The 20,919-nt window shown below is 53.6% G+C and overlaps 4 protein-coding genes across 4 annotated transcripts; 1 reads left to right on the top strand and 3 right to left on the bottom strand.

Annotated features, from left to right (window-relative positions):
* Nucleotides 1-22: 22 nt before the first annotated feature.
* On the bottom strand, nucleotides 23-1,790 carry LOC113204115 (protein CFAP276). The gene is made up of 4 exons (XM_026419140.2): nucleotides 1,040-1,790; nucleotides 772-906; nucleotides 475-672; nucleotides 23-345 (listed from the first exon to the last, which is right to left on the bottom strand). The coding sequence occupies exons 1-4, from the start codon at nucleotides 1,148-1,150 to the stop codon at nucleotides 88-90; spliced, it is 702 nt and encodes a 233-aa protein (XP_026274925.1). The 5' UTR covers nucleotides 1,151-1,790; the 3' UTR covers nucleotides 23-87.
* A 36-nt stretch (nucleotides 1,791-1,826) lies between these two features.
* Nucleotides 1,827-19,281, top strand: LOC113204073 (nuclear cap-binding protein subunit 1). Its single transcript, XM_026419077.2, has 15 exons — nucleotides 1,827-1,996; nucleotides 2,353-2,441; nucleotides 2,544-2,729; nucleotides 2,809-2,988; nucleotides 3,077-3,268; nucleotides 3,355-3,570; nucleotides 3,661-3,758; nucleotides 3,851-4,090; nucleotides 4,183-4,320; nucleotides 4,410-4,513; nucleotides 17,409-17,653; nucleotides 17,736-17,914; nucleotides 17,994-18,252; nucleotides 18,346-18,459; nucleotides 18,539-19,281. Exons 1-15 carry the CDS (start codon nucleotides 1,957-1,959, stop codon nucleotides 18,650-18,652), a joined length of 2,394 nt encoding a protein of 797 aa, XP_026274862.1. The 5' UTR covers nucleotides 1,827-1,956; the 3' UTR covers nucleotides 18,653-19,281.
* On the bottom strand, nucleotides 4,537-9,841 carry LOC113204124 (mucin-5AC-like). Its single transcript, XM_026419151.2, has 4 exons — nucleotides 9,468-9,841; nucleotides 8,415-8,691; nucleotides 7,623-7,781; nucleotides 4,537-7,525 (listed from the first exon to the last, which is right to left on the bottom strand). Exons 1-4 carry the CDS (start codon nucleotides 9,501-9,503, stop codon nucleotides 4,704-4,706), a joined length of 3,294 nt encoding a protein of 1,097 aa, XP_026274936.2. The 5' UTR covers nucleotides 9,504-9,841; the 3' UTR covers nucleotides 4,537-4,703.
* A 158-nt stretch (nucleotides 19,282-19,439) lies between the features above and the next one.
* LOC113204097 (fructose-1,6-bisphosphatase isozyme 2) lies at nucleotides 19,440-20,784 on the bottom strand (the record flags this gene model as incomplete). Its single annotated transcript, XM_052268465.1, is given in 5 exon segments — nucleotides 19,440-19,802; nucleotides 19,888-20,004; nucleotides 20,088-20,225; nucleotides 20,310-20,564; nucleotides 20,640-20,784. Coding segments are annotated over 5 exon segments (844 nt in total), but the record flags the coding sequence as incomplete, so codon positions are not given.
* Nucleotides 20,785-20,919: the final 135 nt, after the last annotated feature.

The raw sequence follows: 20,919 nt of genomic DNA, 5'->3' as shown, positions 1-20,919 counted from the left end.
AGGATATGAAATTAACACGCAATTTTTAAATGAATGCCAAAACTTTATTGTTAAGTAAAAATTCCATCGCAGAGAAAGGAAATAGTTTTAGCTATAGAAGGTCCCGTCCACTTTCCTCGAGAACCCGGCATTGGTCTGTGACATGTGGTTGCCGCTGATGGCTAGCTTCACGCTGTGGACGGACACCCGGGAGTCCACGCCGCTCTGGCGCAGTGGGTGCTGCCGCTGGTCGACGGGGTCCTGTGGCAGCACCCTCAGGTTGCGGAGCACGCGCCAGGTCGGCTGGCCCAGGGTCTCCGGCTGGACACACACGTCCGGGCAGCCCGCCCACAGCCCCGCGTCGTGCTGCAACGACCACAGACCACAACAGGTTTGAGCCCTGCTGGGACTTCCCTGGACTCGAACTGGCGGTTTGCTATGGGGTAGCGGGCTCCCAGGGGGGGGGGGGGGGCTGCGTCTCGCACGAGCACCAACCTGGTAGGCCGCCGTCAGAGCAAAGTCCAGCTGGTCCCGGGGCTCGTAGGAGCGTTCGAGCTGCGCGTGGCGGCGCACGCTGGCCAGGGTGTGGTGCATGTTGAGGCGCTCCCAGGGGTTGAGGCACTCTGCCCAGCGCGGGGAGGCCAGCGGGTCCACGATGTGCTGGCCGACGGGCAGCGGGTCGCCGTGCTCGCACTGCCAAACGTACCGTTCGTTATAGGCCAGTGGAGCAGTATAGCACCGAGCAAGGGCGGCCTGGCTTGACAAGGTGTTGTTGTGGCACTCTACACTCACGTTTCCACCCCCTCCCTCTCTCTCAGCCCGCCGTGCCTGCGACCCCTGCAGCCGCATGTACTCCTGGTGGCGGAGCAGGGCCTGCACCTGGTCGACATCGGGTGGAGGCGGGCACGGACCCTCCGGAGCGGGCGGCTGGGAGACAAGAAAGGAGTCACTGAACGACTTCGGTCAATGTCGCTATCGGCGCCTCCGAAGGCACTGTGGAGGAGGATGGGCACCGTACGCGACGGGCCCGGTCGAGCCCAAGTCCCCCGTGCTGACCTACCGGCACGTGCGGCGTGCGCGTGTCGCGCAGAGGCTTCCACCGCCCCTCGGACTGGATGTAAGGGAAGGGCCCCTGGTTCCGGACCAGCTTCTCGCCGCAGAGGACGGGCATGGTGTCTTGCACGGCCCGCGCCGCGCCTGACTGACCCCTTCAAGCGGAGCGGTCGGGCTGCGTTCGACCCGCGCCCCGCGCCCTCAACCTGCTCCCGACCCTCCACCGCCCGCTGCGAGATGGAGAGCGGAGGGCACTACACCACTGTGCCCGATGCGGACGCGGCCCCGCGCCGGGCTCACCTCCTCCTGACCTGCTTTGCTCGTCGTCATGGCTGCCGCGCCGCTGCCCGCACAAACAATGTTTCGCAAAATTCGCGTTACGCAGAAATGTTGAAAGAACCCGCGTAGGATCAAGTAGGAGTGATAGAAAGAAAGAGTAACCTCATTAAACCAAAATGTCAAAATATAGATCCAGTATGTCATGGATGTCATGGTAGAATCGCGCTTCTACCAACTGGATTTCCCTATGCCGGTTGACCTCCCAGTACCCAGTGGGCACTCCTTTCGTGGGCTGGAATTGGCGTTTGATGCCTTACTACACAGAAGAGTCTGTGTTTTGCTAATCATTCAGATTTGCATCACGAAAATAAGTAAGCAAGGGCGTAAAAATGATTCGGTGAAATCTGTATCTGCTAATCTGAAGCGGGACTTTTGTCCCAAATCTCCCGAGCGCTCCATTCGTTCTCGTAGCCTCGCACCGCCCGCCGCTTCTTCCAGACTCTCCCGATCGAAAGCGGATCGAGGCGGCGTTGTTTCTGTCTGTCGGCAAGAGTTGTCGAATAGAATATCTTGTCCGGCTTTGTCTTATTTCTGTGCATTTTAGGGGCATTTTATATACCGGCTACCTAATCAATTCCCTAAAAAATGAGTCGGAGAAGGCCTCATGATGATGACGATGGATACGGTACGTAATATACGGGGTTAAACCCTGTTCGTTTGTTACATGTGTAGGTTATGGTCGTTTCATTTGACACTTTTCCCTTTTCTTAATGTTTTGCTTACAATCAACTATGATTAATTTATTTTGACAGAGAAAGGTCAATATATTCGCGCATCTCCCCGTAAAATTGATGTCTTTTTGACACTGATTAATTCCCCTTCAATCTACTATTTCCATAGTTTTATAATTCAAATTTCCAATTTGTTGGTCTTATGTCCTCTCTACAGAGCAGTAGTATCTTTCTTTATTATCTTAACTGAGTCATGATTACTTTGAATTAAAATAGTCTGTGACTTTTATGTTCTTCTTGCATTTTGCAGAACGTGCTCACAGGAAAAGGAGGAGGGTATCTGAAAATCAAGAAATTGAAGATCGTCTAGAATCATTGATCCTTCGTGTTGGAGAGAAGGTAAATCTTCTTTGAATTATTTCCCAAAGTTTCTCTTTTATCACGGAGGTTAGATCTCCCTTTTGTTGTTATACCCTACCAATTTTATTTTTTACCTTGTAGAGCACAGCTTCGCTTGAAAGTAACCTGGAAGGTTTGGCCAGTGTTCTTGAAGCAGACTTGGCAAGCTTCAAGGCCAAAATTCTTCGCATTCTTACAGAATGTGCTATCAAAATGCCAGAAAAGTGTACTATATATACTACCCTTGTCGGTCTTCTTAATGCCAAGAACTATAATTTTGGAGGAGAGGTAAGTTCCATGCATTAAATTAATCTGTTTTTTAAGTTGTTATTCTCCATCATGGTTACCTAAATGTTTGTCTGTACAGTTCGTTGAACATATGGTAAAGAATTTTAAAGACTCTTTGAAGACATGTCGTTGGAATGCTGCTCGTTACTCTCTTCGGTTCCTAGCTGATCTTGTCAATTGCCATGTCATTGCTGCAACCTCTCTTATTACTTTGCTTGACCTCATGGTTGATGTTGCCAAAGAAGAAGGTGTTCCAAATGTAAGCTTTCACAAATTTAGTTCTACTTCATAATTAGTAAATTTTGAGTGTTGTCCAAAATTCTTCATAAGTTTTTTTCAAATTACAGGTGCGAAAGGATTGGTTTGTTTATTCCGTCCTGTCAGCCTTACCATGGGTTGGGCGGGAACTGTATGAAAAGAAAGAATCTCAACTTGAAATGCTTCTTGTCAAAATAGAAGTGTTCCTAAATAAAAGAAGTAAGAAGCACCACACTGCATTAAGAGTGTGGTCTCAAGATACACCACATCCGCAAGAAGAGGTACCTATAGATATGTGCTTAAATACTTCATCTTTGCCCCTATTTGAATAATATTAATTTTTCCTAATATTACTGTTTTTTTCCAGTACCTTGACTGTCTCTGGGCGCAAGTCCGTAAACTTCGTCAGGATAACTGGGTTGAGAAGCACATACCCAGACCTTATTTGGCTTTTGACAGCATTCTCTGTGAAGCCTTGCAACACAATTTGCCTACTATTCTCCCCCCTCCTCATGATCCAAATTATGAATACCCAATGCCATGGGTTGTTTTCCGAATGTTTGACTACACTGACTGCCCAGAGGTACTTATTGATAACTCAAAATTATCATAATCATAATCTTTGGTTGCAGTTTAAATGTGACACTAACTTCTCTCTCTCTCTCTCTCCTAGGGTCCCATTTTACCTGGTGCACATTCTATTGAGAGATTCTTGATAGAGGAACATCTACATCAAATCTTGGAAGTTAACCACCTGGAAAGGAAAGACTGGTAAGATAGATGTTCAATTTTTACTATTTCATAATTTCTCTTGAATTTTAAATCATGATAACTTGCAAGTTTTGTATAACTTTCCTGTGCAGCGCTTCCGCTTTATTAAACTTCCCTTACAAGTCGAAGATTCCTCTTGATTATTCAATTGTGGAAATTATTTTTGCTGAATTATTTCACATGCCAACACCCCGTTATCTTGAAATTTGCTATGGCTCAATTCTTATTGAATTGTGCAAGCTGCAACCCAGTACCATGCCTCAGGTATTGGCTCAAGCAACTGAAATTCTCTTCATGCGCATTGACACTATGAATGTGACTTGCTTTGATAGGTAAGCTGATGTTCTGTACATCTGAGAATTATTATGAATTATTTTTTTATATTTTTTGAAAGAGCCTAATTTAAACATATCTTGTCAAACAGATTTGTGGCGTGGTTTTCGTATCACTTGAGCAACTTCCAATTCCGTTGGTCTTGGGATGATTGGGACTTCTGCCTTCAATTGGATCTGGAGCATCCAAGACCGAAATTTGTTAAAGAAGTCTTACAGAAAGCACTTCGGTAAATAGTTTGATGAGATGCTTCTCTTCCTGGTTCATATCTTCACAATTTTTTAATAAGTACTAATTTTTATCTGATTTTTATTTCAGTTTGTCCTACTTCCAGAGGATAAAAGAGATAATGCCTGAAATCTATGAGCCATTGTTACCATCTAAACCGGAACCAGACTACAAATACACCCATGACAATGCAGGTAAAAAAATAATCAACACTCACTTTTCATAGATTGTATGGCTGATTTTCAAAGAAATATTTTATTGATGGTCACACACAGATTTATACAGTCTTGCTTTGTATGTATTTACAATACTGACAGAGGTATAAAATTTAAATAATTAAGCTATGCCTCCTTATACACTAAATATATACAGTTGTACTTCTTATCAAAGCAAGGTGGACTGGTCTGAATTGGTTTGATGGAATTTTCTAAAGTGGTTTGAATTTCTGTGGGATCCTTGTATGTATGAAGATGGGCTGGTATGAAGGCTCTCACCTTGATTGATCTGGTGGTCAGACTGTTCCCTCCTTTTGCTGAATTTCTGATTTTTTGAAAAAGTTTTACTCTGTTGTCCTTGGGTTGGTCTTCTTCTTCTTGATACTGAATAAGTTTTACGACTTTCAACAATGGAAGTTGGATCAACAGATGATGCTGTTGTTGTATAATTTTGTCCACGTTTCTGCAAATAGTAGTCCTTATAACTACTACTCTGCCTCCAAGGGCGTCTTGCTCTTGTGCTTGGTCTCCAAGGCTTTCTAGTTGTTGGGGGTTCTGAGCTGAGGGATAAATTTTTCAATAGTTGTGAATAACTCTCTGTCACATATTTTGTTTTTGTGTTCATGTGATTTGTATGGCCATTCACTAGAGGCTGTGGCAGTGAGTCCGGAGTGCTAGTAAATTTATCTTCTGTAATCTTGTTTGTTGATGCTATGTAAGCATGAACAGTTGGTTCATCTTTACCAGTAAAAATACGTCTTGTGCTTGATGAAGGTTCTGTACTGGTTCGTAACTCTTCATGAGCTGTATCATTTTCATGTTTCATGACATTTATACTCTGTTCAACTGAGCGAAGAATTGTATATTGATAAGTTGTGGTGTCATCTTGCCGTAAAGGATCACTCACAAGTGTACTGGCCGAAGGCTGTTTCGCCTCGTCCTCTGAAGCGACAAAGAATGTGATCTGTAGTGGAGCTGAGGGGGTCGACGCCTCGACATGCTTATGCCTGTTTGCGGAGGTTGAAGTGGGCTCGTCTCCGTGGGGCAGTCTTGTGTGGAGGGTGGTGGACAGCTTGTGTTGCTGCAGGCTCTCCACCTCGCTGGTGTTGCTCACCAAGGAGTACGGGCCCCTGTTGGGGTTCTCTTTGAAGAGTCGCGTGCTGGTGATGAGAGCCTTTGTGTGCTTTCCGTACTTGTTGGAGTACTGGCTGGTCTGGCTCTGCATGGTAGTGTCCTCCACGTCGGGTCGTTCTGTGGTGACGCGTACGCCGTTCTCGGTGAAAATGTCTATGTAGGACGGCACTCTGGAGGTCATGACCTTCAGGATGGACATTTCAAAGTCCTTTCCGTAGTGCGGCGTGAAGAGTGGGATGCGGCTCGGAGGGGTCGGCCTCCCGAGGGAGGCGGAGGTGCTCGACGTGCTGGTGGAGGGTGTCGTGCCCCGGATGGTAGCGGCCGGGTAATCGGAGAGGTACTCGGTGGAGGCGCTTTCGGGCCGGGCAGTCGTGGCGGATGCTTTGAGCTTCTCGTTACTTTTCGACCCAGACGTTGCCATGGTGGGGTTGAGATCCGCCAGCTCTGTGGCCTCCGTCAGGTCCTCGAGCTCAGTCGCGACGTAACCCTTGGTGGGTCGCCCCATTTCGTAGTAGTTCTGGGGCGGGACTTTGGATTTGTGGCCCTTGCTGCCCTTTGAGGTCTTGAAGGGACCTTTGGAGGGCTTGGACGGTCGTGTCGCGTCGACCGAGTTGGGCGTGGTGAATGAGTACCCGCCCGTGATGCGGTACACCTGCGTCTGGGTGGTGGGGGTGTTCGCAGGCCTGGACAGCATCGACGTGGACGTGCTTGGCAGGATGGTGACGGTGGGCCCTCCCTCTGCCTCGACAGGGAAGCGCATGGTGGTGGTGGTGTGGCGCTGTGGCGGCCGCGGCGTGGCGGGGCGTGCTGCCGGGAGGGGCGTGCCCGCGGGCGTGGCGGGGCGTGCCGCCGGGAGGGGCGTGCCAGCGGGCGTGACGGCGCTGTGTTTGCTGGCCGAGACGTAGGGCACCCGCGTGTCGGCGTCGTCCCTAGCTGGGGGGAGCTGCTCGTTGATGGAGTTGGGGTAGTGGACGTGCCCCGCGTGCCCGACTGGTGCGCCGTGCCCGACTGGTGCGCCGTGCCCGACTGGTGCGCCGTGCCCGACTGGTGACGCGTGCCCGACTGGTGACGCGTGTCCAACTGGTGACGCGTGCCCGACGGGTACAGCGTGCCCGACGGGTACAGCGTGCCCGGCACTTGCAGCGTGCCCGGCACCTGCAGCGTGCCCGACGTGCGTACCGAACCCGGCCGGAGGGTGGAAGAGCGGATCGGGCTGTGAGTACTCGTGGTACTGCGGCGACGGCCTGAACGCCGGGGTGGTGCCGGGCGTGGCTGTGGGGTACTCCGTCTCGGCGGTGCTGCCCGCGTACACGGGCACGCCGCCGCGCATGTAGAAGTGGTGGTGCAGGTGCTCGTGCACGCGCTGCGAGGTGGTGGGCCGGGTCTCGCTGGCCAGCACGGCGACGGCGGGCGTGACCAGGGCCGCCATGCCCCTGCTGTCGGTGCGCTGCGTGGCGAGCGCGTTGGCGGCCAGGGCGCTGGCGGCCAGCTGCTGAAGGGGCAGGCTGTTGCCCGGCGCGGCGCCGATGGCTGCCGCGGGCGCGGCCTGCTGCGCCGCCAGGGCGTTGGCCGCGAGCTGCTGCAGCGGCGCCGTGTCCGGGACGGGGTTGACCCTCAGGATGAGGCCCTTGGGGCGCAGCTCCCGCTGCCGGCTCACCCTGCCCTCGGCGCGCAGCCCCGCCCGCAGCCCCTGGCCGGTGGCGCCGGCGGCCCCGGGTGGCTCCCACCTGCTGAGCGGCCCCAGCGCGGGCACGATGGGCGTCACGCTGAACTGCAGCTCGTAGCACGGCCGGTGATCCGCGTTGGGCCCGCTGTGTCGGATGCGACGCACGCTCCACATGGCCTTGATGCTCTCACCTGAAAGCAGAGTGCAGCGTCATGAGGGCCTAGGGCTATAGGCACGGGCAGGCTCCCTTCCGTTTCCGTTCGCCCCGTTCCGCCCGGTTCTGCTTACCGTTGGGCCCCGGGAGGTCGGTCGGGCAGTCGACGCACTGCTCGCCGGGAAGGTCGACCTCGCGGAACACCGGGCGTCCGTCTCGGTCCGCCACCAGCAGGCCCCGGGCCAGCACGCGGATGTCCCCCGGCTCGTCCAGGGCCGCGAGCACCTCGGCACCTGCACATCGGGAAACAACGGGGCTTACAAGGGAACCTTTTCAGGTGTAAATCTCCGATTTCGCTGGTACTCGGAAAATTTAAAGGTTGTTATAATAGAAGTCGGATGGCATTTGAAATTTTTCCTAAACTTAACATTTACTAGGGGTTTACTTAAGCCTGACACTGTTTTTTGCTCTAAATATCCCTCTACCGCTTTAACGGTTCAAAATAGAGCAAAACGGACAAAATTTTGGCCCAAAGGGCACTACTACGACGAGTTACCCCTGACGACACTGCTTTTACATTTTTCAATAAATATTTTTTTCTAACATCTTACTCCTACCTTATATAGGGGAAAACTAAATGTCAGGTTTAGGAAAAATTTCAAGTGCCATCCGATTTCTACATAAATAACCTTCAAATTTTCCAAGTTTCAACGAAATCGGAGATTTACACCTGAAAAGGTTCCCTTGTTAGGCGTGACAAGCGGCCATCCCATTTCCGGGCCAATTTTCAACTATCCGGGGAATGGCCGTCTCGCGGGTGTTACGGACAAAGAAAAACATTTGAAAGGCAGCCTTTAGGTCAAACTCTGTTCGTTGAGGCCCGGTATGTCAGTAGTTCCGGTAATACTCGGCCTTCAGATGCTTACTGTGCTGCGAGGAGACGAAGGGCGCGTCCGTGAGCCCCTCCCAGGTGAGGGCGCGCGTGGCGGCGCGCCGCAGCGTGGCCTCCCAGGTGGGGTCCGCGGGGCCGGCCGCCGCTGCCGCCGCCGCCGGCACCACCAGGGCCGCGGGCTGCTCGTCGTCACGGCGGAGCACGACGACGGGCCCGAGGCTGGTGGCGTTCTGCGCCGACGCGAAGCAGCACGGCAGGCTGAGGGTGGGCGCCGTCGTGGACTGGGTCGCGGCGAGCTGCGTCAGTGCCACCTGTAACGTCGTGCCGCCGGTTAGCCCCTCCCCGCTGCTGTGCCCGGCTGCGTCGCCTCCCCGGGGCGCGCGCGGCCATGCCCATGCCCTTCCCCGGCAGCGGGCGCCCCTTTCTCCGACGCCCATAGACATGATGATATTGTGGATGGAGTTTCTCCGGGCGCCCCGTGCCGCGATCTGATTGGGGCGCAGCCGCCCCGCCGCCGCCTGGCACTTGACAGCTGCGCGCAGCCCCGCGCACAGCTGCGGGAGGCAGCTGCGACAGGTGTCCTCCCCGCCGCCGGACCGGAGACAATACCGCCCGCCCGCCTGGTCGGTCGGTCGGTCGTTGCTCGATTATGCGCGAGATTGATCACGATTGAGGGAAAGTGGGCGGTTTAATTGTGTGGGGCTGACTGGGCGCCCCGCCCCGCCCCGCCCGTGTTTCTTGCCGGACCCCGCTGAAGGAGGAGAAGAAGGGCCTGGCCGAGCCCAAGCCCGAGCCCCCGGGTGGCGGGGCTCCGCAGCGGCGCCGCTTGGCTGCCGCCGCTTGGCCGCCGGTGCTTGGTCATCATTATGCATGGGCATGGCGGCGCGCAATGCACCCGTAATGCCGGCCGGGCATGACGCGACGGCCCCGCCCCCGCCGCGCCCCGCCGGTCAGTGTGGGTAAAAACGAGCGCGGGCAAAGTAAATGAGGCGATCTGGAGGCTCATTCCGTGGCACTTTGACGTGCTCGTGCGACGGTTGGGTTGTTAGTTGTGCCGCCTCTCGGCCCGCCCGCCTTTGGGACTCACCAGGATGAGGACCTGGGCAGCCCCTGGACTCGGCATGTCGCCGGTCTGTCACCATCACGACTGCATGTGTTCCGGGCGCCAGGCCCCTGCCGCGCGCGCTGCTCGCGGTCGCGCTGTGCCGTTGTCTGGGCCCACACGGCTGCTGCTGTTTTCGTCGCGGTTAATCCTCAGGGGTATCCTGCCGACGGGTATCCACGACGGGCACTGTTCACACACGCTCTGTTCACACGCGCACTGGTCACTCTGGCCAACACACTTCACTCGCGACGGTCTGGCGCCAGTCACTCGACGCACTTGGCGGGGGGACGGTCCTCGCGGAGCGCGGTGTGCTTGGGGCGGCGGCGCGGCGTCGACTGTGGTGCACGGTGGCGCCGCGGGGCCGGGCGCGGCTGCTGCGCGGGAGGGAGGGGGCAGAGTCCTCCGGCTGCTCCAGGCTCCAGTCCTCCCCCACGCCACGCCCGTGGGTCCAGCGAAGCATTATGCATATATGAGAGGTGCGCGCGACCTTAACGCGCCGACGAAAACGCGCGAATCCTGTCGGAATCAACACAAGACGACCCGTCCGTGGGAATGTCTCGATCCCCTGAGGCTGTGCGGGGGCGAGGGACGCCGCCGTCTCGCGGTGCGGTACCGGATGCTGCCGTGGCCTCTCCGGAATGAGCGGGCTTGGGCAGCGCGTCGTGCGTGAAGGACTTTTGACCACTTAGCATTTCTCTGAAGAAGGAAAAGCACAATTTAGAGAGGAATAAGTCATCTGAGCAGACCTGACCCACGGCAGCCCGCTGGGGGTGTCCTGTATATAACTAAGGAGCTGCTTCTGCTAGGTCCCCTAAAGACTGTCTCTACCAGAAGGAAAAGTCCCCCGCTCTCCTCCCCTCCTCGTTTTTCGATGCTTTGCTCTTGTAGACGATAGCCTAGAGATAATCTTGGCTAGTCGCCGTTTTACGAGATAGTTAGCGCGTGATGATGTCTGCGTGACTCGCGGCGCGGCAGCCGTGTGGCCCGCGGCGAAGTTTCCGTCCGGTGACGGTCGCGCGCGGCCCGGGTGTCGCCGACCTTCGGCCGGTTTATATGCGAAATAAGGAGAATAGAATAGTGGTGATGAGGGCGGCAGGGCCGTAGGCCGTAGTGCTGCTCCTTGGCGTCGTTTGGCCGCCGGGCGCCGCATAACGAGGATGTGAGGACGGCCACTTACTGCTGCACAACAACCCTCTCGCAACAGGCGCCCCGTCCCGGCCCCGGCCGTGGCGTTTGCTCTGCTCAATGGATTCGTTGCGACGCCCCGGCCCCCATTGAGCGAGCAGTGACTGACCGAATGAATGCTATCTTCGGCGGCGCGGGGGCGGCGCCCGGCGAGGCGATGGTCATCGCGGATGATGGTCATCACCGTGGCGATTGCCGTCATCTGGGTGGTGTTCGCCGCCCGGGTCGCGGTGGCCTCCTCTTGTTAGCCAGGAGCCCGCCTGCCAAGTGGCCGGCAGGCCACCGCGCTGCGCTCGCGCTGGGCGGGCGGCCTACCTTCAGCCTGCGGGCCGGACGGCACGGCGGCGGTGCGCTACCGGCCCCACTGCGGCGGCCGCCCCCGGAAGTGACATCACTGCCTGATAGATCTGCGGGGGCGCGGCGGGGCGCTATCTCCCTTCCTTGCAACCCGCGGTGCCCTGCACGGTCCGCTTGTCGACCGCCGCCCTCCTCTCCTTCCCGCTATCTGTGCTATTTTTGAGGTCCCTGGCGGGGGCTCTTTAAAAGACGCAAAACTGCAGTAGCTGCCCCCTTCCGCCCCAATTGATCACTTTTCGTCCACAAAGTCATTTTTTTCTTTTTTGCCCGAGGCGTGCGCGTCCGGTAGGAAGGTGGTGCGGTTAGGCGCCATGGCAGTATACGGCGCGAGAGTGTTTCCTGGCCCGCGAGGCCCGCGCCCGCCAAGGCGAGAGAATGTCCTCCTCCTCCCCCTCGTCTCTTTCTCATGCATCTCTCCGGACGCCGCTGTCACACAATCAAATTTATTCTGAAGGCCCGCGGCGCTGCTGTGGCTACGGCGCGGTGGTGGTCACTGTGGTCAGCGCGCGGCTAACGAGCGATGCACGCATGGCATGACGCCTCTCTTTTACGGCGCTCACGTATATTTCATTTTCGCTTTCGCGTGCGCAGCTCCCATAAGTTGTGTTGCTACTAGCCTTCCTCAAGTTTGGCACAAAAAAAAAAAAAGAAGTGCCTTTGCATGGGGCGGTATGTTTTCTTGTTTGCCTTCACGCCTTGTTTGCCCGTCTTCCTGCGCCGCCATTGTGATGTTATGCTCGCTCCATCGGACAGCCGGCCTCTTCTCCCCGATAACCATCGCGAGGAAAGTGAGAGTGGAGGGGGATAAATGGGGCGCGCGAAAGAGAGGGGAGGGAAGGGGGGTAGTACATCGAGGCGACGGCGGCACTCCCGCCCGCGCCGCCCTGCCTGTCCATCTCGCCGGCCAGGACGGTAAACGAATCTGTCGGGGAAAAGTGATTGCGATGATGACCGCGCCGTCGCACCGCGTGTCCTCTGCGCCATCTGCCCTCGTGCCACCGCCTGTCCGCGCTGCGGCGCTGCGGCGCTGCGGCGCTGCCGCTGCCTGTCCTCGAGCCCCCTGTCCTCTGTCCTCACGCGTTTCGCCTGACCTGTGTCCTAGCGCCACCTATCCTCCCGCCACCTGTCCTTACACCGTCTGTCCTCACACTACCTTACCTTGCGCCACCACCTTGCGCTCGCCTGTCCTCTCGCGGCAGGGCGTGTCCTCCCGTGCCCTCAGTGCCTTCAGCACCGCCTGTCCTCGCGCCGCCTGTCCTCTCACTGAGTGCCCTCTCGCCCCCTGTCCTTGTGCTTATCCTTGCGCCCGCCTGTCCTTGCCCCCTCCTGTCCTCAGGTCACCTGTCCTCGCGCCGCCTTTACCCCTTTGCCTTTCCCTCCCGTCGCGGCTCCGCTGTGGCGCGCACGCGACGGTCTCATTACACGTGGGTGAGCGCGAGTGCGGAGCGGAACTGGCGGCGGCGGGGGACGTCCCTGGTCTTCCCTGCCCGCCCTGCCTGCCGGGACGATCGCGGCCGAGGGAAGGAAAAGGAAGGGCAAGGCCTGGGAACGGTGCGCGGTGCGGGCTTTGCGGGCGCAGCAGCAGCAGCAACAGCACGCTGCTGGCCTCGGGCGGGGCGGGCGCCGGTCCCTGAGGGAAGAAGCTGGGACTTCTGGACCACCACATGCAGGCCGGTAGACATGAGAAGGGCAAACGCCACTCGGCCGGCCGACTCGCATTAATAAACGAAGTGCGTCTGCCCTTTTAATGGAACCGAAAAAGCGCTGCCCCCCGCTGTGGTCACCTCTCTCTCTTGGTGTGCCTTTTTAGTGTGCTCCACTCTGCTTCCTCCTTGTTGGAAGTCCAAGTCAAGCCAGGGTTTGGAAACGGCCTCCAATGAGACCCGCCTTACAAGGAGGCTTAGGCAAGTGTAAATTCCCGATCTTGTCTAAACTCGGTATATTTGTTTCTTATCTATATTGATGACGACTGGCGGTAGTAGTTTTTCCTGAGAGTCAATTTCTGGGGTACTTTAGGGGAGCAAATAATGGAAAAAATGTTGAATTTGGGCCAAAAATGACGGAAGGAGGTCTCAAATCGAAAAGTGATAGAGGAACTACCCCCCCAAAACCACTCATTTTGAGTCGGAATACCACTTAAAATTTGTAGAAAAGTAGAAATTTGTATTTTTCGAAATTATACGCTTTTATAGGGAGTTTCGACAAATGACTCTCAGGAAAAAATTTGCTCGGCATTCGTCACCTACATAGATAAGAAGCAAATATACCGAGTTTGGGCACGATCGGGAATTTACATTTGCCTAAGTCCCCTTGTTAGGTCCAAATTTTCAAAACACGGGCAGCATAGGAGTTTGCAGGCGAAAGAGGTTGAGGGAAAGTGTGACCGTAGGCTAGTCTGCATAGGCTGGCCGAGGGGCCTGTCCAGATAGCGACGGCCGTAGGCCGTAGCGCCGTAAGCCGTCACGGCCGTACGGCCGTGACGGCGCCACTGGCAGCGCGCGTGGCGCGGTTTTTGAATAACATCCAAAACAACTTAGTTTCCTTGATGATTAGCGAAAATTTAAACTTGTCGACACAGGCATAGCTAGTGTGGGGTGATAAAAGGTGGGGAAAATTTCTGCAAGTTGTCATCAAGTAGAGAAATACAAATTTTCTGATCTCATGTTGAATCTAACCCAACCTTGTCACCAACGCCTCTCTTTTCATCGAGCGTGTATACGCTGGTGCATAATACCTGATTTTTGTGCTATCTGCGTAATCAGATTTAGTTGTTCTGACGTTGCACTGCGTTGCAAAATGTTTATTAGACGATAACTGTCGAAGAAATCAAGTTGTTTTAGATGTTATTCAAAAATCGCGCCGCGCGCCGCCGGTGGCGCCGTCGCGGCCGTACGGCCGTCACGGCCTGCGGCGCTACGGCCTACGGCCGTCGCTATCTGGACAGGCCCGAGGGCTAGGCGCGCGAGACCGTTTCCGGTTGAGCAGAAGCTGCCCGCTCAAATTTGGTGGAAGTTAATGAAAGAAAACCGTTGTTCATGTGTCAAAACGGTGGGCAGGGAGTGAAAGTTAGTGACATTTACTGTGTCAATAACACGTCGCACGCCAGAATTGAGTTTATTAAGTGTAAAATTGAAATGACAGATGAGGCGGCAGGCCGTCTAACCTCACCTGCGCCCACAGCACATTTTCACTCAGGCTAAACATTATTTATCAACCTCAATAATTTTGGTGTGCGAGGTGGGTGTGGTACAGTTAATATCATGAGCTTTCACACCCTGTCCGTCGTTTTCTCAAAGGTTCGGCGGTTTTCTTAAATTAGCTTCCCCCAAATATGAGAGGGTGTCTACTGCTTGACCGGAAACAGTCTCGCGCCCAGCCTCTCGGCCAGAGCCTTAAGTCCGTTTCTAGCCCCGGGTCAAGCCAAAGCACGGGCGTGGATGGTGTACGTTTTTAAGCTGTAAAAGCACAAGCCCCAAACTTTTGGAGCTTGCACCATTATTCTATTCTCCAGACTGTCTCTTAGCGGAGGTCTGCATCGGTTGGTCCAGCAGTGCCGGGAGCGTCCGGTAGACAGAGTTGGGAAAAGAGCTGCTGCCCGCCCGCCCGCCCCGCTCGCTAGTGCGGTTGCTTGTCGCTCGCAACCGACCGAGTCTTCGGACGGCTGGCCTGTCCCCCGTCCGACGGCAGTGCGGTCACCTGCAGCCGTCTGCGGATGCGCGCAGCGGTAGGCTCTGATTGGCTGATCCAGACCCGACTCGCACCTTCGGTGTGATTCGGATGCTGAGATCGAGGCTCGCCTTCCGAGTCAGCCCAATGAAGCGGCGTGGCGTGGAGTAGCGCTCCGCTGGCGAGCGGCAGGCGATCGCACGCGGTTGCGGCGGGCGGTCGCTCTCTGCCGATTTTCCCAACTCTGCCGGTAGAGCGCAGTGCACGAGTGGGCCGGCTAAAGCTCCACCTCTTTCTTTTCGCGCGTGTTGTGGCCGGATCGAGCCCGAAGGAGTGTCGTGTTTACACGCCCTAAACGCCGTCTTAGACTCTTTGCGACACCATGGCTGATACCGATTCTGATCCGGCCCTGTGGGTACACCTGACCTGCGCGCTGCTTCTCCTGTTGGTGGTGGTGGGCGTCGCGGTGTTTTTCCTGGTGGCCTGATGGTGAGTCTTTTGAGAGCGCCTCACACGGTCGTTTAACCTAGCCGGGTCGGCCGGGGCGCCACGCCGCCCGCGTCTGTTCTGCTCGCTCAGGCCCGGACGTGTGAATGCGACCGCATAAACTCGTATCATTTCGTAACCCGGGAAGTTGTATTTTGTGTTACCTTTCTCGCCCTGCGGTTTTTTTTATCGTTATTTAAATCTGGGCTGCGTCTCTTTTCTTTCCCGACCGCCCCTCGCCGGATAATCCCCATCATCGAACGTTGCCACCTCATTATACCTTTTTGCCCCTTTGATGAATTGACGTGCACTTTACAGCTAAAGGGGGGTAGGGGGGACGCAAAAGAGGTGCCGGGAACCGTAGCACAAACGTTGCGCAAGCTGATTCTCCCCTCCTTACCGGCGGCATTGTTCGCCCCCTCCGGCGTGTAATACAGGGGCCGTGGTTGTCTCCGTCGCCCGCCGGGGGGCAGAGGGGGAATGGCGGGGGCAAATCTGATGCTAGACATCGCTTTGACGTCATGGTGCAGCGTCCGGCCGCGTGCCGGAGGAACGCTGCTCCGTCTTGTTTTCACGACGAACAGAACACCAGCGTCGACATTCCGTGTCACGCACGCGTGTAAAGGCGCTTGCTTTCCGGCGTTAAAAGGCTGTCGTTTGCGTGTGATTTTCATTTCATTTTCCGAGGAACTGAGCCCTTTTTATTTCTCGGGTGGTTATCGGCGGCGCCCCATCCCGTGACAGGGGGGAGGAGGAGGGGGCGACGGGCGACCGAAAAGGGCCGCAAGCTTTTAGCCCGCTGAAAATAATCGCTCCGCATCGCCGCGCGGAAGGAAAGTGAGGGTGACAGCGCCGTTAAAACGGGGCAGATCAGTATCGACGTGTCGGAAGGGGTGCCGCGGCGGGCTCGGGTATAGCGCGGGGGGCCAGCAGCAGCAGCGTCCACTTAGCGATCCACTTTGCCCCCGGTCCGCGGCACAGCGTCCGTCCGTCCGTCCGCCCGCGGTGCGGTGCTCGCGGGGTGCTCGGCCCGCGCGCGCCGTGCCACGCCACGCGCCACATCACGCCCGCGGGGTAGGCCTCGCGGGCTAGGTCACGGGCCTCCCCGGCGTGTCCGTGGTGACGTCATTACGTCACCGCTTACGTCGCGTGTCGCCCGCAGACGCCGACGCCGCGCCGTGACCGTCTCACTGGGTGCCCTGCCCTACCCGCCCTACCCTACCCCACGCGCTCCGCCGCCATCCTGCTCCCGTGTGTAGTATGCGACTGTATATGATGCGACTTTCTTCCTCCGCCAGCCGCAGCCAGCAGCCAGCGGGCCTTGTTGTGCCGGCTCCGCCCCGGGCTGGGGGACTGGGGGGGGGCTTCACAATGTGATCTGCTGATCCCGATCGAGTGTCCCGCGTGGTCCTTCCCCGGGCCGGGCCGGTGGCGGCGGCGGCGGGGCCCTTTCCCCTTTCTCCGTGGCGCGCGGTGCGGCAGCCTCCAGCGAGCGGTGGCCGCGGCGGGCGGGATCCACTCTTCGCGGCCGCGGCGCCATGATTGCCACCTCCGCGTTGCGCCACGCGTTTTGCTTGTGATTATGGTTACTATATGCCCATGGTGGTCTGTGGAGGGGGGGAGGGGCAGGGGGCACGGGCAGGCAGGCGTCACGCTGGACGCTCATTTACAAAGACGGTGCCGTGTGACCACCTGACCTTGCGCGGGGGAGCGGCGGGGCGGCGGCGGCCGCGCAGGGGAAGGGAAGGCCCTTTCATCTCTCTGACGGCGGCGTGCTGTGCTGCCTGGCGCGCTCCTCGCCATGTGAACACGAAGAGAGGAGACGAGGTGTCTCGAATGCGTCTTGTCTCGGTTGTCGACTCCGCCTCCCCGTGTCCGGACTAGGCTGGCTCACAGGTCTAGGGAGGTTGTTATCCGAAAGAGAGTGGCAAGCTCAGCTCGTTGTCGCCACAGCCAGGCCGGGCCTCGCTCTTTATGAGTCGCCTTGAGAAGGCACGCGAGGAACTTTAATTTTCCGGAAAATTATTTTTGGACAATTTTGCATGATTAAAAGTAGAAATATTAATATCTCCTTTAGAAGTTATATTTTTTTCCATTTCTTTTTACAATTTTTCCTTGAAAAGTTTCTAAACTTTTCCAGGAAAAATTTTGGACTTTAAAATCTATACATGCAGTGCACGTTCAGAGCTTCCCATAATAATTACCATTTGATGTGTTTGCTGTCCACAGCGTCGCTGCCCGGCACGACTGCAGCCCACTCCCTGGTGGTGGCGGTGCGGCAGAAGTGCTCTCCCGAGGAGGTGCTCAACGTCCTCCAAGACCTCCCCAACCCGCGGCAGGAGGCGGACGCGGACGGCGAGGGAGGCTTCAACCCCCTCAAGATCGACGTGTTTGTCCAGACGCTCCTCAACTTGGGCTCCAAGAGCTTCTCGCACTCCTTTGCCGCCATCGGCAAGTTCCACTTCGTGTTCAAGGTAAGATGAACAAAGCGCGGCGGTGTAATGGGGATGTTGCAACTACTAAGGAACAGCCTTTAATGTATGTGTTGTGTTACAGACGTTGGCCGAATCAGAGGAAGCCCAGATATGCATTCTTCGTAACTTGTTCTCACTGTGGCAGAATCATCAACAAATGATTTGTGTGCTCATTGACAAGATGCTGAAGCTTCAAATTATTGAATGCTCTGCTGTAGCTAACTGGATCTTCTCAAGAGAAATGCAATCGGAATTCACCAAGTATGTTCTAGTATCTTGATCATCGTAATTTTATACCCACTTAGTTTTCTCTTCTTTAATTGTCTAACTTTTGTTTCAGGACATATATTTGGGAAGTTCTTCATTTGACCATCAAGAAAATGAACAAACATGTCACTAGACTGCAGAGAGAACTCTCTGATGCAAGGGACAAAATGAGAAGGCATGATAGTGACAGCGAAAGTGAAGATGATCGTAAGCGGAGAAGAGAAGATCATGATGACAAGGACAAGCCTACTGAGGAAGTTGTAGAGCGAATGGAAGAGAAGCTGGAAGCAGCCCAGGCAGACCAAAAAAATCTTTTCCTCATTATTTTCCAGGTACAGCTGCAGCTCTTCTGATATTGTTTTCTTCTAATTTAATATCTTATTATGCAGTGAATAGTAATCTTTTTGGTTCTTTACAACTTTTAGAGATTCATCATGATCCTATCAGAGCATCTTGTTAGATGTGACACAGACAACAAAGACTTCAACACATTTTGGTATAAGTGGACCATAGGCCGCCTTCAACAAGTTTTCCTTACTGTAAGGTCTTTTTACCTAATCAAATCTTATGTGATAAATCCACCTTGTATGTTTACTTAATTTTCTTTTCTCTTTGCAGCATCATGAACAAGTTCAGAAGTACAGTTCTACACTTGAAACCCTGCTCTTCACCCAAGATTTGGACTCTCATATCATGGATGTCTTCCATCAGTTCACATCTTTAAAAGCATAAACTTGCACATTCCCCCAAAATTGATTTCATGTATATTCATGAAGATTTTTCAGTTATTTGGTCCTGAATGTTTGCACATGGTCCTGTTCTATCACCTGACAGTATGAGTATTGAAAAAAATATTCTCAGATTATATTTGGTTGTTGTAGAAGTTAGTTAATTCAATTGCAGTGAACTAATTTGTGTGAATGTTTGTGTTAAATTCTGTACATATTTAAGTTATGAGTGAGATTTAAATTTGACTGATAGTTCACTATTGAAGTTAAAACAGGAAATTTTATTGTCCAATATTTTCTTTTAATGAATTGTTTTGAGGACAAGAATTAAAATACGATTGCTACTGGAATAATGTATTGTTTTCCCTCTAAATTTTTGCTATCTATTGCCCTAAAATATCTAGCTTTGACAATGAACAATTGTTTACTAAAAATGGATCTGACATTCTAGGTTTCCTAATGTACTTCGGTCACATTGATGTACAAAATTCATTCGCTTGTCATAAGGGACAGAATTGTGACTAACATCGAGGCTGTGTCAACTTGAGCAAGTCCTGTCAGACAGGCAGCATCTCCTGATTTGAACACATTTATATTTTTCTAGTTTAGTAAATAAACTTGTGACAAATGAGATTCCATGCTTCATGATTCCACAGTAAAATTGGTAAAATCGTCAGAATTTACTGTCTGCTGTCAGATAGCACTTGTCAAGTTGATACAGCCCAAATGTCTATAGTCATGTATTGGGTGCTCCATTTTTCTTTTGATAGGTTAAACTCACAAATGCTATATAACGGGATTTGATTGATTTATTTTACTCATTTAAAAGGATAAAATTCATATGAGTTGATCAAATTATAACATGGCAAAAGAATGAATTTAAAAGCGTATATCACATACATCAGTCTTGTAGAACAGTCATAACTCTGTACTGGAATTGAAAGTGCAATTACTTGAAGAATGACTTAGTTGCCTTGCTTTTTGATAACAGTGAGCAAGTCCTGAACATCATCTTTAGATCCCAAGAAAATAGGAGTGCGCTGGTGGATTTGTTCAGGCTGAATGTCAAGAATAGGTTTCTGCCCATTTGTTGCAAGACCTCCTGCCTGTTCTACCAAGTAGGCCATTGGAATAGCTTCATACATCAAACGGAGCTGGAAGTGAAAGCATACAATATTATTTCTCTCAGGAGAGAATAGAAGTTGGTAGTTGACGGAATATATCAGGTTGTTAATGTACCTTGCCCTTTGGTGCGTCCTTTGTAGCGGGGTACATAAAGATTCCACCATATTTCAAAGTCCGGTGAACATCAGCAACCATTGATCCAACGTAACGAGCACCATAAGGTTTGCCAAACTGCAAGTGGTAAGAAATTGTATCAGAACTCAGTGTTTTGCGAAGTGAATTGTTTGTTATAGGATGTTCTAGTTGAGACTTACAGAGGGATCTTTCTTTTGTCGAACATATTCCTTGATAGCATCATCCCATAAGTAACTATAGCCTTCATTGATGCTGTAGATCTTTCCTTTCTGAGGTACCTTCATATTTTTTTCAGTGAGAACAAACTCTCCAATAGCCTGGAATCAACACCAAACACTAGTTCATGATCTGCAACTGGAAACTACTTGATCCAAAGATAAATTTATGCAAAAAAGACTTACCGGATCCAGCATAAAGCCATTGACTCCTCGGCCTATGGACAGCACCATCATGGTGGCGCTGCCGTACAAACAGTAGCCAGCAGCCACAACTTCCCTTCCTGGTTTAAGTACATCATTCACATTAGGGGCAGAATTGTTGTCAGTCTTCTTGTAGATGGCAAAAATGGATCCAATGGAAGCGAGACAGTCTATGTTGGAAGAACCATCAAGAGGGTCGAAGGTCACCATGTACTTTCCTGCCCTCTCATTTTCAACCTGGTAAAAAAGGTAGGAATATTAATAGAATATTGTGTAACATTGACCTTTTGAGACTCTTGGTCCCAAACTCACCACGATGGCCTGCTCGTCCTCCTCGCTGACCAGCACGCAGGTGGTGAAGGACGACTTGAGCATGTTGATGAACAGCTCATTGGACAAGACGTCCAGCTTCTTGACCTCCTCGCCCTGCACGTTGGTGGAACCGGCGATGCCATACCTGCGCCAAAGTGAGACAGACTTGGGATGATTTCACTTTCAGTGCGAGCGGGGGGAGGCGATACAAGTGAAGTGGAGTAGTAGAGTGTCGATTGTCATCGTCCTTCCCTCCCGCCCCGCCCCCGCAGTCGTCCAA

Source organism: Frankliniella occidentalis, unplaced genomic scaffold (genome assembly GCF_000697945.3).
Source record: "Frankliniella occidentalis isolate FOCC.00 unplaced genomic scaffold, Focc_3.1 Scaffold69, whole genome shotgun sequence".
NCBI lineage: Eukaryota > Metazoa > Arthropoda > Insecta > Thysanoptera > Thripidae > Frankliniella > Frankliniella occidentalis.
This window is presented reverse-complemented; position numbering and strand designations above follow the sequence as displayed.

Coding starts and splice junctions, on each gene's coding strand:
- LOC113204073 (XM_026419077.2), top strand. CDS start 1,957: ATGAGTCGGAGAAGGCCTCATGATGATGACGATGGATACG. Junction 2,442..2,543: donor TCCTTCGTGTTGGAGAGAAG/GTAAATCTTCTT, acceptor TTTACCTTGTAG/AGCACAGCTTCGCTTGAAAG. Junction 4,514..17,408: donor ATACACCCATGACAATGCAG/GTAAAAAAATAA, acceptor TGCTGTCCACAG/CGTCGCTGCCCGGCACGACT.
- LOC113204124 (XM_026419151.2), bottom strand. CDS start 9,503: ATGCCGAGTCCAGGGGCTGCCCAGGTCCTCATCCTG. Junction 8,692..9,467: donor CTGCCCAGGTCCTCATCCTG/GTGAGTCCCAAA, acceptor ACGACGTTACAG/GTGGCACTGACGCAGCTCGC. Junction 7,782..8,414: donor CTTCGTCTCCTCGCAGCACA/GTAAGCATCTGA, acceptor CCCGATGTGCAG/GTGCCGAGGTGCTCGCGGCC.
- LOC113204115 (XM_026419140.2), bottom strand. CDS start 1,150: ATGCCCGTCCTCTGCGGCGAGAAGCTGGTCCGGAACCAGGGGCCCTTC. Junction 673..771: donor GAGAGGGAGGGGGTGGAAAC/GTGAGTGTAGAG, acceptor TACGTTTGGCAG/TGCGAGCACGGCGACCCGCT. Junction 346..474: donor CTCTGACGGCGGCCTACCAG/GTTGGTGCTCGT, acceptor TGGTCGTTGCAG/CACGACGCGGGGCTGTGGGC.